The sequence below is a fragment of the Leptopilina heterotoma genome, unplaced genomic scaffold, assembly GCF_015476425.1.
Source record: "Leptopilina heterotoma isolate Lh14 unplaced genomic scaffold, ASM1547642v1 Lhet_63, whole genome shotgun sequence".
Lineage (NCBI taxonomy): Eukaryota > Metazoa > Arthropoda > Insecta > Hymenoptera > Figitidae > Leptopilina > Leptopilina heterotoma.
In genome coordinates, this window is record NW_025111149.1 from 1,086,330 (window position 1) to 1,100,346 (window position 14,017).

Consider the following 14,017-nt stretch of genomic DNA (forward strand, 5'->3'; position numbering starts at 1 on the left):
AAAATCATTGAATTGAGGAAATTTTTTGAAAATAATTCAAATTTTGCCGAGAATCCCGTTGCTTGCGATCACAGAGGTTAAGTCACTTTGAGTGCGGTTAGTACTTGGATGGGTGACCCTCTGTGAATCGCTACAGTTTCGGTGTTTTTTACTGATCGAGATATATCAAAACGGGAGGTTTGATGCCGAGGTTATGTTTGTGCATTTGTGATGGCTATCCAAATGTACATTCATGACTCGCCATCAATAAACCTATTGTACTCGGGTAGTGGGTTTTCCTCTCCCCTGGCCAGGGATGGGTACGTAACATACTTCATGTATGTTACCCGGGTTTGTTACGTATGTTACGCATGTATGTAACTCGTTTGGTTTGCTACCCTACGTATGTTACATTTTATGACGTCAGTCAGAAGTAAACATAACCTCAATTTTTCTGGTTGTCGCCAATCCGGCACTTGGCCTTGTTTATTATTATTCTTTTAATTAATCATAAGTCCTGGAAATTATTGTTTTAAAAATGAAACGAGGTGGAAGGCCTCTTAATAAACCCTTTTTTCAACAACTTAGTTTTACTCCTACCAAATTAGAAAACGGGAGAGTAGGAAAGTAGTTTGGATTTAAAGTATTAATAAATTTTTTTAAAAAATAGGACTCCACAACCGTAAATGGAATGTTGCATCCAAAAAAAAACATTCCCAGACTAAAGTCTTCTTTTGATAATTCCATTTTAGATTGTTTTCCTGTTCCTAAAAATATAAAAAATCCGTTACTTAATTTATACGTTTATAAGACTTTCTACAGGATCAAATATCTATTACATTAAATTTTTATAACTTAATTTATTGAATCCAAAATCATTCTACTGGAAATTTATATACTTTATACATGTAACTATAAATTATTAATTTTATAATTATTTTACAAAAGTGAGGTTATGACGCACCTTTGATGTTTGCTACGTTTGCGACAATTTGTTACGTATGTTACTCATTTATGTAACATACGTAGAAAACCTCGAGTTTGTTACATTTACCCATCCCTGCTTCCAGGATTTAGCATCAGAGACTCAGGTATGCTTAGTAATTATAGTTTGCGTATTCCCGCGAACAGCAACAGATGGCGCGGCTCGCGTCCTGCTCTATGAATACATTTAATTCAAATGGGATATTGTTCAAAATCAAATGAATTAATACTTTTAAATATATTAAAAATATAGTATTATTATTAATATATTCTTAAATACATTATTATTAATATATTATTATTTAAAATATATTATTACATGAAATATTGTCGAAAAAATAGAAATCGCGTAATATAGTAGAGTAGTACATTATTCCTGAATTATTTACAATATATTTATTAATGTATGCAACTACATATTATGCAATGTAGTATTAGAGAAGAAATTCATTCTTTAATTGTGATTTAGGTATAATCTTTTTGTGAACATTACATGAAAACAGGAAAAATTCCACATGTTTTCAGTCCCGACTGGGAAAGAAAGAATGTCAAAAGCCATTTATCGTGCCAATTTAGTTGTCAAAAGTTTACAAGTAATTTGTGAAAAACTCACTCAAAAAATTATATATTTTTGAAAATAATTAAATTCTTTGGAAAAATTTTATTAACAGTATGAAAACAATATATTTTTGTGAGCAATTTTATTAAAATTGTATTGAAAAAATTGAATAACTGTAAAGAATTTTATTTTCGAAAGTAATTGAATTCTTTTAAGCAATTTATTAAAAATTGTATTGAAAATAATTTAATTTTTACAAACAATTTTATTTTCGAAAGTAATTGAATTCTTTCGAAAAAATTTAAAATAATTAAATTCTAGTTGAAAGTTTTCCAAAAAAACTTCCAAAAATTCTGTAATTCTGGAAATAATTAAATTCTGATACATATTTGATAAAAATTTTCAAGAATAATTGAATTTTTTTGAGAGTATTTAAAATAATTGAATTTTTTTGAAGAATTTTATATTAAAATTTTCAAAAATAATTTAATCCAAATACAGAATAGGTACCTATTAAAAATAAAAAAATCTTCTAATTTATGAAAGTAATTTAGTTTTTTTGAGAAATTTTATTGAAATGGTATTAAAAATAATTTAATTTCTGAAGAGGATTTTATTAAAATAAAAGAATTTAATTCTTTTAGGATATTTTACTAAAATTATATTGAAAGAAATTGCAATACTGAGGATTTTATTTTTTAAAGTAATTAAATTCTTTCGAGAACATTGAAAATAATTAAATTCTGGTCAAAAGTTAAGCAAAAATTTTTAAAAATTATTTTGAAAAATAAAATTTTGTAATGCTTAATAATAATTTAATGAAATCTGTCTTTTCTTTATGAATTTCTGCAATAATTTGCAATTTCTCCAAAATTCACTTTTTTCAGTGTTTTCAACTAAAATTATTCTTCTATAAATCCATTATTTTTAATAATTAATTAAATATATATTAAAAAGAAAAACTAATTTCAGAAAAATTTGAATTTTTAAAATTCACTGTTAACTTAAAAGTATCAATTTGATCCACTTTAGTATCAATTTGATGCTTTCAAGAAAACTGTGTTTCTAATTGAATTAATTCAAAACTGAAATTTTATAAAATTTTAAATTCTAAAAATTATAATTGCTTTCAGTACTTTTAATAAAAATCCCTAACTTTTCCCTGACCTGTGGTAACCCTGATAAAAAGACAAGAATAGAATAAACCACTCAAATCAACTCAGATCTAAATATTACTGTCAAAATTCTAATTGATGTTTAGGATCGTTGAGACTGCGTGTAAAATACACACATAACTAAAAGAAGAATGCATAATTCATAACAAAAAAAAATTCATCAGATAAGAGAAACCTTTTTTCTATAGGTCGGAATTCCGAGTGTCTCCACAAGAAGCGTCATGGATCGCATCACTATCGTTATTGGGAGCTTGGTTCGGAGCTATGATTGGAGACTGGATAATGAGAAAGGGACGTAGACTGGCTCTTAGAATGACATCTCTACCTTTGGTAGCATGTTGGGTTTTAACAGGAGTTGCACCTTGTGTCGAGTTAATTTACACCGCAAGTTTCGTCGGAGGACTCTGTTGTTCAGTGATAACAATGGTTGCACAGGTATATCAAAGATCAAACTTAACAATAATCCAAATAATCTTAACTATTAATCCAAACAATTCAGACTAATAATCCTAATAATCAGGGTTGCTACAGAAGTCTGTTTTTAAATTTCCATGACTTTTCCAGGTTTTCCAGTACCAAATCTGATAAATTTCCAGGTCACCTTTTGAACATTATAATTTAGAGCAATTTTTCTGTATTATAAAAATATTCACGTTAGATTATCTCTATTTGATTATTAAAGCACAGACAGGGTGTCTACTGAAAATATGACTTAAAATTCCAGGACATTCCAGGACAGATTTTTTATTTTTCCAGGACATTTACATGTGTAATATTATTTCATATTACGATTAACATAATTTAAATTAACCTACTTGAACAAAAATATTAATTTTATTATAAAAAGAGTTAAAAATCAATATTATATAATATAGATATCAGATTCTTTAATCAAACGACAAATTAAAATTATTTTTTGATGGATCAAAAAAATTATTTTTTTAAATTTGAGTAAAATTTTTAAATTATTGAATATTTAAAAGCAAAATATGGAAAATTCAAGGATATTTCAGGACATTTCCAGGAATTCCAAGACATCATTTTTTAAAAGAAAAAATGTAGTAAAAAATATTAAGTGGAATAAAATTCCAGGCATTTCAAATTTCCATGACATTTCCAGGTATTCCAGACCTTTTTTTAAAAAATCCCTGACTTTTCCAGGTATTCCAGACCTTTTTTAAAAAATCCCTGACTTTTCCAGGTTTTCCAGGTTCTGTAGCAACCCTGAATAATGCAAACAATGCAAAGTATTAATCCAAACTATTAAAGTTGCGTGGGCGTATTTGTTTAAATTTGAGAAAAATATAAAGCCCCTTTAGTGTACACGATATGTAACGCAATAATCCATTGTGTAAACAAGTAAAAATTTTTTTACACACATTCAACAATGCGAACGTAAGATCTAGTGAAAGTAATATAATTAGGCACTTAAAGATGATCGAAAGTATAATCTGAGCTATAAAATCGTGCGCATATATGAATACATAAACAGACTAATAATAGTCTTTAGGAATAGTAAAGAAAAATAATCATTAGCCTCGGCTATTGGGAAGGTCAAAGACGATGACTATATCTTTTTGAAAATTCTTTATAAAGAAGAAAGTGTTGCATCTTTTTTACAATTCCAAGAAACTCTATACTGATACAATACAGAATCTGGCAAACTATTTCCATGTTATACTTTTTTTCAGATATTCACTTTTAGTCTTTTTTTAGTTATTCAGATTTAGTTTAAACTATAAAGAGCATTTTTAATAATAATAATAATAATAGTATTATATTTATTAAAGAAGAATATTATTTATTATTATTAAAAATGCTCACAAAAGAATAAGAAAAGAAAAATTGTCGATTCATTCTAATAATTTTTAAACTTAAAAATCAGGTCTACATCTCAGAGATTTCTCTACCAGGAATTCGAGGTTGTTTATCAGCCATACTGAAAGTTCTCGGTCACGTGGGAGTTTTGCTATCATACATCGCGGGTTCTTACTTGAATTGGAGGCAGAGTGCATTGTTAGTGGCTATTGCACCCTTAATGCTCTTTCTCGGTACTCTCTTCATACCGGAAACGCCCTCCTATCTCGTTTTGAACGGCAAGGATGAGGAAGCTGCAAGCAGCTTACAATGGCTTCGAGGACCGCATGTAGATATCGGCCAGGAATTACAGGTAAATATTCTATTTTTATCTCACAGTATATACTCCATTTAATGTACTTGAAATTCAACATCTCTTTCAAGAACAATATTCACTTCAACTAATGTCTAATCTAAATCATTCTAATCAAAATTTTAATTCATGTTTCGGATCATTATGACTAATTAAATAGTTAATCGAAAAATTAAGAACTTACAGAAAAAATAAAAAAATTAGTAGTACCTAATTAGTAGTCTAATTGACGTGGTGGAATTTTTTATTTATTCTAGGTTATCAAAACCAATATTCTAGCATCGAGGGCAAAACAATATGATCTATCATTCAAAAACAGTGTGCTCACACCAAGACTGTACAAACCGATAGGAATCACGTGTGGTCTTATGTTCTTCCAAAGATTCTCGGGTGCTAATGCTTTCAACTACTACGCGGTCATAATATTCCGTCAAACCCTGGGTGGTATGAATCCGCACGGAGCAACAATCGCCATTGGATTTGTGCAACTTCTAGCATCACTCTTGTCCGGTACAACCAATTTTTCAAAATTTTATTATATTAATACACAACTTTAGTAACTTAATTAATAACATACAACATCAATAACTTTATTAACATAACAGATTAAATCTTGATCGAAAATGACAAACATTTTTAGTTTCAAAAACAGGATAAACTTTAGTCGAAAAAGACAAGTACTTTTTTGTTTCAAAAATAGAATAAACCTTAATCGGAAGAGATGAGTATTTTTAATTTTTAAAACAGAATTAGCCCTAAAACTAAAGAGACGAGCATTTTTAATTCAGAAAAGCATCTAATCGAAACAGACGAGAATTTTAATTTTCAAGTTCAACTTAACACTATCCGGAGAACAACAAGTGTATAGCATCCTCTTTTGGAAACCTTTTTTCGACGAAGCAAAGAGCACTGATCTTACTTTGTTTTCAGAGACAACATATTACCCGAGATTTTCTCACATGCCACTAATTTGTCTGTCAGTACTTGTATACCTCTGTTTCTCACACTTAAAAATTGTTCAATAATAACAATACCAACTCTGCTCTAAACCAAAAATAAACACATTCGTCAAAAAAATTTTTTAAGAACACAACAACAAAATATAACAAATATCAAGGAAATGAATAAAAAAATTGATATATCTTTCCAATTCGCAGGATTTCTGATTGACATTGTCGGTCGATTACCACTACTAATAGCGAGTACTGTCTTCATGTCTTTGGCTCTTGCGGGTTTTGGTAGTTATGCTTACTACAATTCAATATCACAAAACCAAAATCAGGTCTATACTGATCCAAGCATGATTGGACAACACGATTGGATACCGTTGTTGTGCGTACTCGTGTTCACAACGGCTCTTGCACTGGGCATATCGCCAATTTCGTGGCTATTGATTGGTGAGCTGTTCCCACTGGAGTACCGAGGACTCGGTTCAAGCATCAGTACAAGCTTTAGTTACTTTTGCGCCTTTCTTGGCATCAAGCTCTTCATGGACTTTCAGCAGGTGGGTGAAAAAAGTTCGACTCAATATTATTTCTTTTTTGAGATACAATTTTAAAAAACTTATTTTTTATTATGAGGCTTAAGTCCGCAATGTTTTTAAACAATACAGTATTGCTGTTTCAGCTATACGTTCTAACTATACGAGTATGACAAAATCGATCGACAATATCATTTTTTTCAGTGCTTAAATTTACTTTTTCCTAGAAGACAATAATTACCTACAACTAATTTGTAGCCAAAATAATAAATATCTTATTATTTTTCGTTTTTAAAAACGTTGCCAACTACAGCCTCTCTATCATCAAATGAAACCTGAATCAAAAATCAAAATTTGGTGTTTTTAAAATAAATTCAAAAATAATTATGTTAACCAAATTCAAAAATTTGTTAACCTAAACAGGGTTGCTACAGGTCAAGGAAAGTTAGAGAAAGTAGAATTGGTCAGGGAAAATTCAGGGATTTTTATTAAAATTACTGGAGAAAATTAAAATTCTAGAATTCTTAAGAAACTTTTATCGCAATTATCTTCATAAATAACAAAATTCTTTACTAAAATTTAATTATTTTTAGGAATTTTAATAAAATTCTTTGCAAAATTTCAATTATTTTAAAAACTTTTTCGCAATTCAATGATTTAAATATTTACTATTTTTATAAAATTTATCACAAAATTTAATAGAAAATTTTTTTTTAATATAATTCTACAAAAACGTTCAATTATTTTCATAACAGAATTTCAAATATTTTTAATACAATTTTAAATAAATTCTTCGAAAAATGTAATTATTCTTACAAATTTTATTAAAACTCGACGAAAGAATTCGATTTTAAAAAACGTTCAATTATTCAATAAAATAATAAAACTCGTTGCAATAATTCAATTATTTTCATAAATAACTTTTAATTCATTGCAGAACATCAATTATTTTCAAGAAATTTTAAGTAATTCTGCAAAAGAATTTCCATAAAATCAATTATTTTAAGGAATTTTAATAAAATTCTTTTCCAAAATTCAATTATTTTGATAAATATCAAAATTTATCATAAAAATTCCATTCTTTTGAAGTATGTTCAGAAATTTTAATAAAATTCAATGCGAAATTAAATTATTTTCAAAAAATCTACAAAAAATTGTCAACATTTTAATTATGTCGAGGGGCAAACTACTAAAGAATTGGGTATACTCCTACTACAATAATAATTAAGTAATTCATGGTAATTCGTGGTAGTTCACATTAGTAATTCAATACCAGTGTACACCATAATTCACGAGTTGTTTACCCCTTGAATTATGTTAAAAAATGAAAAGCAAAATTCTTCGACAACATTGAAGTATGTTCAGGAATTTTAATAAAATTCATTGTAAAACTCAATTATTTTCAAAAAATTTTCTTAATTTAATGATTTTCAATATTCTACTATTTTAATAAAATTTCCCAAAATAATTGAATTATTAAACAAAAGTTTTGATAAAATTCCACACGAACATTCAATTATTTTCCAAAAAAATAAAAATTTTACTGGAATTCAATAATTTAAAATAGAATTTGCATAAATTTTTTCAAAAAAATCAAATGTTTTAAAATTTTGCATTAAATTTTTCGCTGTAGGTAATTCAATTATTTTCATAAATTTAACTTAAATTCATTGCAAAATTTCAATTCTTTTCAACAATTTTAATTAAATTCCTCGAAAAATATAATTATTTTTAAAAATATTATTAAAAGTCGTCGAAAGAATTCAATGATTTAAAAATTTGTTCAATAAATTATTTATTTTTGTATTTAAATAATTGAATTCTAGTAGAATTTTCTAATAAAAATTGATTTATTTAAAAAAGAAGTTATTGGAGTTTTCGAATAACTTTTCAATAATTAAATAAATTCGTAAATAAATGTAAAAGAACATTTTTTTTGAGTATTTAATGATTTTTAAAGTGAATCAGAATATTCTTTAGGGTCAGGGAAAAAATGAAAATTTTGTCTGGAAATCAGGGAAAGAGAAAATTAAATTTTTGTGGCAACCCTGATTAAATGAAAAATATGTTAACCGAATTAAAAAATTTTTAAATTTGATTCGGAAATTTGTAAGTTGAAACGAAAAGATTTGCATATACAAACTAGTGCGCAATATTTTTAAGTTCTCGTTAACTCTAATCTCTCCAAAGATAAACGATACAATAATGAATGGGAAGGAATAAAGAAAAGAACTACTACTCCTACATAAAACGGAAATACAACCACCTTTCAAGATGAAAGGATGTCGGCACCCATCGCGAACTGTATAACAAACACGAATGTTTCTCAAAGTCGCTCTTGCGTGAACTCACGTAAAATGAAGAGGAATCTCTTAAAAATCCTGTTTCGAGGAAAAATTACTTAAAACTTTTTTTTCCAAGAATATGATCTTATTTAGATTCGAGAAATTAGCATTTAATTTTAAAAGAAAAAAATCGTATTTCAGCATTTAATATTTTAATTGAAGTCTGGAGAAATAACAAAAGTGTTTGCTTTACAGGTTCTAGGACTGCACGGTGCATTTTGGTTCTACGCTGCCATGGCGATATGTGGATTATGTTTTGTCGTGTGCTGTGTACCAGAGACAAAGGGTAAACAATTGGACGAAATGAATCCAAATTACGCCCAGGCTCGGTAGTATAAGGCCTCCCTCACTGGAGGGTTATCAAATTTAGAGAAAGCTAACAAGCCACTGCCCAGCGGAGCATATCCAAATCAACACGATCTACATGTTCTTTACAGCACAAGAAATCAACCAATTGTCATCAATCAACGCACCACATTCGATTGTTCCGCAATATTTCCCAGGAGGAATCATCGTAAATTCTCCGATTACTGTGATATTTTTATCGAGAAAACGGGTCGTCTCTCAAAGAATGTCGGCCATTTTATGCAATCACGGGGTTTGCTATTAAATCGACGCTCGGAAATGCAATTGTGCGACACAAGTCCCGAGAGAATAAATCGACAAATATCCTATTATCAAGAAAGAACGACGATGGATCGCGATTCATTGATGGAATATCATCATCAGGGACAGAATCTTCAATTCATTCAAGAATTGAATCAAGTTGAACAGCGTCGACGTCGTCGGCGACGTATACAAAAACTCCAACGTGAATTACGTCAAAAAATGATGTTAAACTCAGCGTCGCGTAACGATATTGGCTATACACAAAAACCATATTACGCGACACTACCAAAACGTAGTAGAACCATCAATTTTGCAGATCAGATCCGTCCGCAAGATATTCGCAGGATAAGTAGGTACCCAAAGAGTTTACAAGATCTGACCGCACTTGAACTTGAAGCCATTTTAGATCGCGATCCACAGCCATCGTCCTCCATTCATGAGGACTGTTCACTCGAGGAATATTTCCGTCGACATTTAAATAATCAGGGTGATATTGTTAATCACTGTTACACAGACAATGAATATTTGACAAGACTGTACAGAAGTTTACCAAGACATAGTCAATTGCCAAAGGATTGGCTTGTCCCAGGTAAAGTACATTACGAAAAAGAGTGTCGAATGTACGGAGACACAGTTGCCGAGATTTACTATAAAACTTGTTACTTGTGATGAAAGCAACAAAATCAAATAGAAATTCATTTTTCAAAATAATGCAAACAGAAAATTATAAGAAAGAAGTGAAGAAATGCCGCCCAAGATAATAATTTACATCCAGAAAGATACGAGAAAAAGTACTTTCGCATCAAAGTACTTATTTTTACAGGTATACTTTTAGGTGAGAAACTAATTTAATTTGCCAACATTCTGTTTACGAGACTTTCCCCTTTTTATTTATTCACATTATAAAAGTCTAGTTGTAAAAAAATTGGCACAATTTTCAGGGCTCGAACCAGTGAAAGTATTTAAAAATACGGATATTACGAACCAATTACTGACAAAAATATAACCAGTCCGAGTCAAATAAGAGAAAATTTAACTTAAAACTATAAATTAAATTTTTCATAACTATAAAACATGAAGATATCGATAACTCCGAGTCGAAGACTCGGAGTGATCGATTTCTTCATGTTATATAATAATTAAAGATGGCCGAGTGATAAAATCAATATTTATCAATTCAATTATTATTTTCAACAATTCTCAACTCAAATTCTTCTATAAATGCATTATGTTTAATAATTTTTGAAAACGTTCTTTAAGAATTTTTAAATTCATTTGTTTACAATTTTAATTTTACAAACTTTTGACGAATTAAAATTCTGCAATGAGTTTTATTATTTATGAAAATAATTTAATTCCTAAAAAGAATTTTATTATTTACGAAAATAATTGATCCCTGTAAAAAATTTTAACATTTATGAAAATAATTGAATTATTACGAAGGATTTATAAAAAGTTTGTAAATAATTGAATTATTACGAAGGATTTTATAAAAAAATTTGTAAATAATTGAATTCTTATGGCTCTGTAAATTTAGTTTATACTTATGTAAATCTTTAAGGGTCTTAATTGTAACCCGTTTATGCCATGAATAATTTTATTAAAATATTTGAAAATAATTATTGAATGTAGGAGAAGAGTTAAATTATTTCTAAAAAAATTTAAATTTTAATGAGAATTAAAAAGAAAGAATTTAATTAAATTAAAAATTAATTAATAATTTTAATTAATTTTCAATTCATTAAAAAAATTAAATTAAAAAAAAATAAAAAATTAAATTAAATTGAACTAATTAATTAAATTAAATCTTTTAATTCTTTTTGAAAATAATTGATTTTTTGCGAAGAATTTTATTACTTTTGAAAATAATTAAATTTCTGCAATAATTTGTAATTTCTCTAAAATTTTCCAAATTATATCGTACAAATTACGAACTTTTCGTCTTTCCTCAATCAAATTACAGACTTTACGGACTTTTAAAAAAACTGACTCTTACGGTCTTCAAGCAAATTTACGGACCTTTACGAGATTTACTGACCTAGTTCGAGCCCTGAATTTTCAATATTAATTTCATCCAAAACCTGACAAGACAAAATTATAATCTTTATGTTTAAATGTCTGTTTTTGAAATACAAAAAGAATAGTTAATTTCGACACTATTATTCTAAATGAATCGGGAGCTATTAAAAACGCTCATCTTTCGGGATAAATAAAGAAAAAGATAAGGAAAGAAAAATATAATAAGGACGAAACGTTTTTAAGAGCAACGATTACTATAATATAAATATATATATTTATACCGTTTTAATTTTTTGTAAATATACATTTTAACTAGTCGAATCGTGCGTCTCGAAATAAAATACAGATTTTTCGCCATAGAAAAAGGCAGAACTTCCATACATCGTGCCTTCCTCGAAACACGACAATATTATACCCATTACATAAATTACATTCGCGTAATTATTAATGTATATAAGTAATATTTTAGGGAGAGACTCATTAGCATAAATTATATCGAGAATTGTCTAGATATTAAAAACAAAAAAAAACCTACACTACCGTCGGGAATTATCGGTACGGCTGCACGCGCACGGCTCAAAAACATACCAATCATTAAATCAGGATTTTTTTGTAAATACAAATGTCAGAAAATTAACAAATATACCATTCGAAATATTATTAAATTCCACGATTAATGATATGTAACTAAAAATTTTAATAATTTATACAAAACTTGCAGCAATCTACAAATTTGACAAAAAAATTTTAAAAATAAAATTTTCTTGGAAATTATTTCAACCCCTGCACATTTTTTAAAAATTGTAGAAAAAATTTGAACCTTATATAGGTGTAATCATTTAAGTCTCATCTTTAATTTAAGACCAAAAGAGTTAAAAAATCTTATTCGGTTCGTGAGATATCATTATATACGTCCGAGCATGTTTTTTGACCAATGCATTGAATTAGTCGATTTTGAACGTTTTTTTTTCTTTTGGTCTTAAATTAAAGATAAGATTTGAGTGATTATACCTATATATGTTTCAAAATTTTCCTACAATTTTTAAAAAAATGTGCAAAGGTTGAAATAATTTCCAAGAAAATTTTATTTTTTAAATTTTTTTGTCAAATTTGTAAATTGCTGCAAGCTTTGTATAAATTATTAAAATTTTCAATTATACATATCATTAATCGTAGAATTTAATAATCTTTCGAATGGTATATTTGTTAATTTTCTGACATTTGTATTTACAAAAAAAATCGTGATTTGAAGATTGGTATGTTTTGGGGCCTGCGCGTGCAGCCGTACTGATAATTCCCGACGGTAGTGTATCTTGAAAAAATGCATTTTATGCTTTTGTCGAATATCAACAACTTTTTTCAAGGGATTTTCTGCATCTAAAACCCCATTTCAATTAGGAATTTTTAAAATAAAATTAAAAAGAAAGCGATTTTTGCAAATTAAAAACAGGCGTCTTTCAAAAGCAAAGAATACCAAAACTTACAATTGTTATTGATGGAAAAATAATGGCATGAAAAAACTTAAAAAAAAATTAATTTATTTTATTTGTACTTCGCTAAAAATATTTTTTCAATATAGAAAAAATATACGAAAAAATTGTATAATTATACGAAAAAATGTATTTAAAAAATAATGAAAGAATGTAGTAAATGTGTATGAATTCAAGCGTGATGATAAATATTGAAAAAGCCATTTGAAAACTTGCATTATTGAATAACGAATGGAAAGACAATAAAAAAATCCTAACGGAGAAAAAATTATGACAATACATTTCAGTTTCAATGTAAATTATTTATAACAAAAAAAAAAGGAAAACAATACTATTTAGTGATAAATATTACTGTATAAAATAATATCAAAAAATATACCCTGATTTTTTTCTTCTTTAAATATATGATGAATAACTCGAATTTTCGCGATTATTTTCAATATTTACAAATTATATTGACAATAAATTTTATTCATAATATCTAGATATGTAATAAAAATAATAATTCTCGACAATACTGAGCATTGACAATTTTTCAAAATAAAATTTGTTTTATATTGTATTTTTAAAAATAAGACTAATCGTTATAATATTGTTAGATGTCAAGTGTTACTCGAAACCTGAATTTATAATTTAATCTAAAAAGTATAGATATTTAAAAAATTTAATTAAATAAATAAAAAAGAAAGGCACCTATTTTAATAAATTTAAAGAAAAAATCTTTAACATTTAAATTTCAAAAATATTTTTTAAAAGAATTTTTGTTTTTTAAGAATTAAAATTTATTCTAATTTAATTATTTCTACTCTCTCAGTTAGAATTAGTTTTTAAAATAACTAATTTGATAGTAAAAAGTCAGTGTCTGATTCAAATAGTAATATTTTACTAATTTTACTAATAAAAAAGTTTTTAAAAGGGGAAAAATCAAAAAAGAATTTTTTCATCTTAAATTCAACTCTTAAAAAAACAAAATTTTGATAATTAATTAGTTTTATCATTAATAATTAGTTATTTTTTTTACTAATAATTCAGTTATTTTTTACTAACTGTTGAAAGATAAAATTATCCAACATTTTACTAACAGTTAGATATTTTTAACTTGGTAATTAAGATTTAGAGTAAAATAATTGTTTCATTGTATTTAAAAACTTTACAATTTGTCAAATAGGTATTTGTATTAAAAATAATTAAATTTTTCAATTTTAAA

At 27.1% G+C, this 14,017-nt stretch overlaps 2 protein-coding genes across 3 annotated transcripts in view; one reads left to right on the forward strand and one right to left on the reverse strand.

Moving 5' to 3' along the window:
• LOC122509818 (facilitated trehalose transporter Tret1-2 homolog) overlaps positions 1-9,425 on the forward strand; it is a 327,738-nt gene extending 318,313 nt beyond the window's left edge. For both annotated transcript variants that reach the window (XM_043624074.1, XM_043624073.1), the window contains 5 exons: positions 2,886-3,132; positions 4,583-4,867; positions 5,125-5,377; positions 6,025-6,371; positions 8,888-9,425. In XM_043624074.1, the coding sequence (XP_043480009.1) occupies positions 2,886-3,132; positions 4,583-4,867; positions 5,125-5,377; positions 6,025-6,371; positions 8,888-9,025 (1,270 nt within the window). In that variant the 3' untranslated portion in view covers positions 9,026-9,425. The remainder of the gene's footprint in view (positions 1-2,885; positions 3,133-4,582; positions 4,868-5,124; positions 5,378-6,024; positions 6,372-8,887) is intronic.
• LOC122509825 (mediator of RNA polymerase II transcription subunit 20) overlaps positions 1-14,017 on the reverse strand; it is a 423,200-nt gene that overhangs the window by 396,296 nt on the left and 12,887 nt on the right. The gene's annotated exons all lie outside the window — the stretch shown is intronic.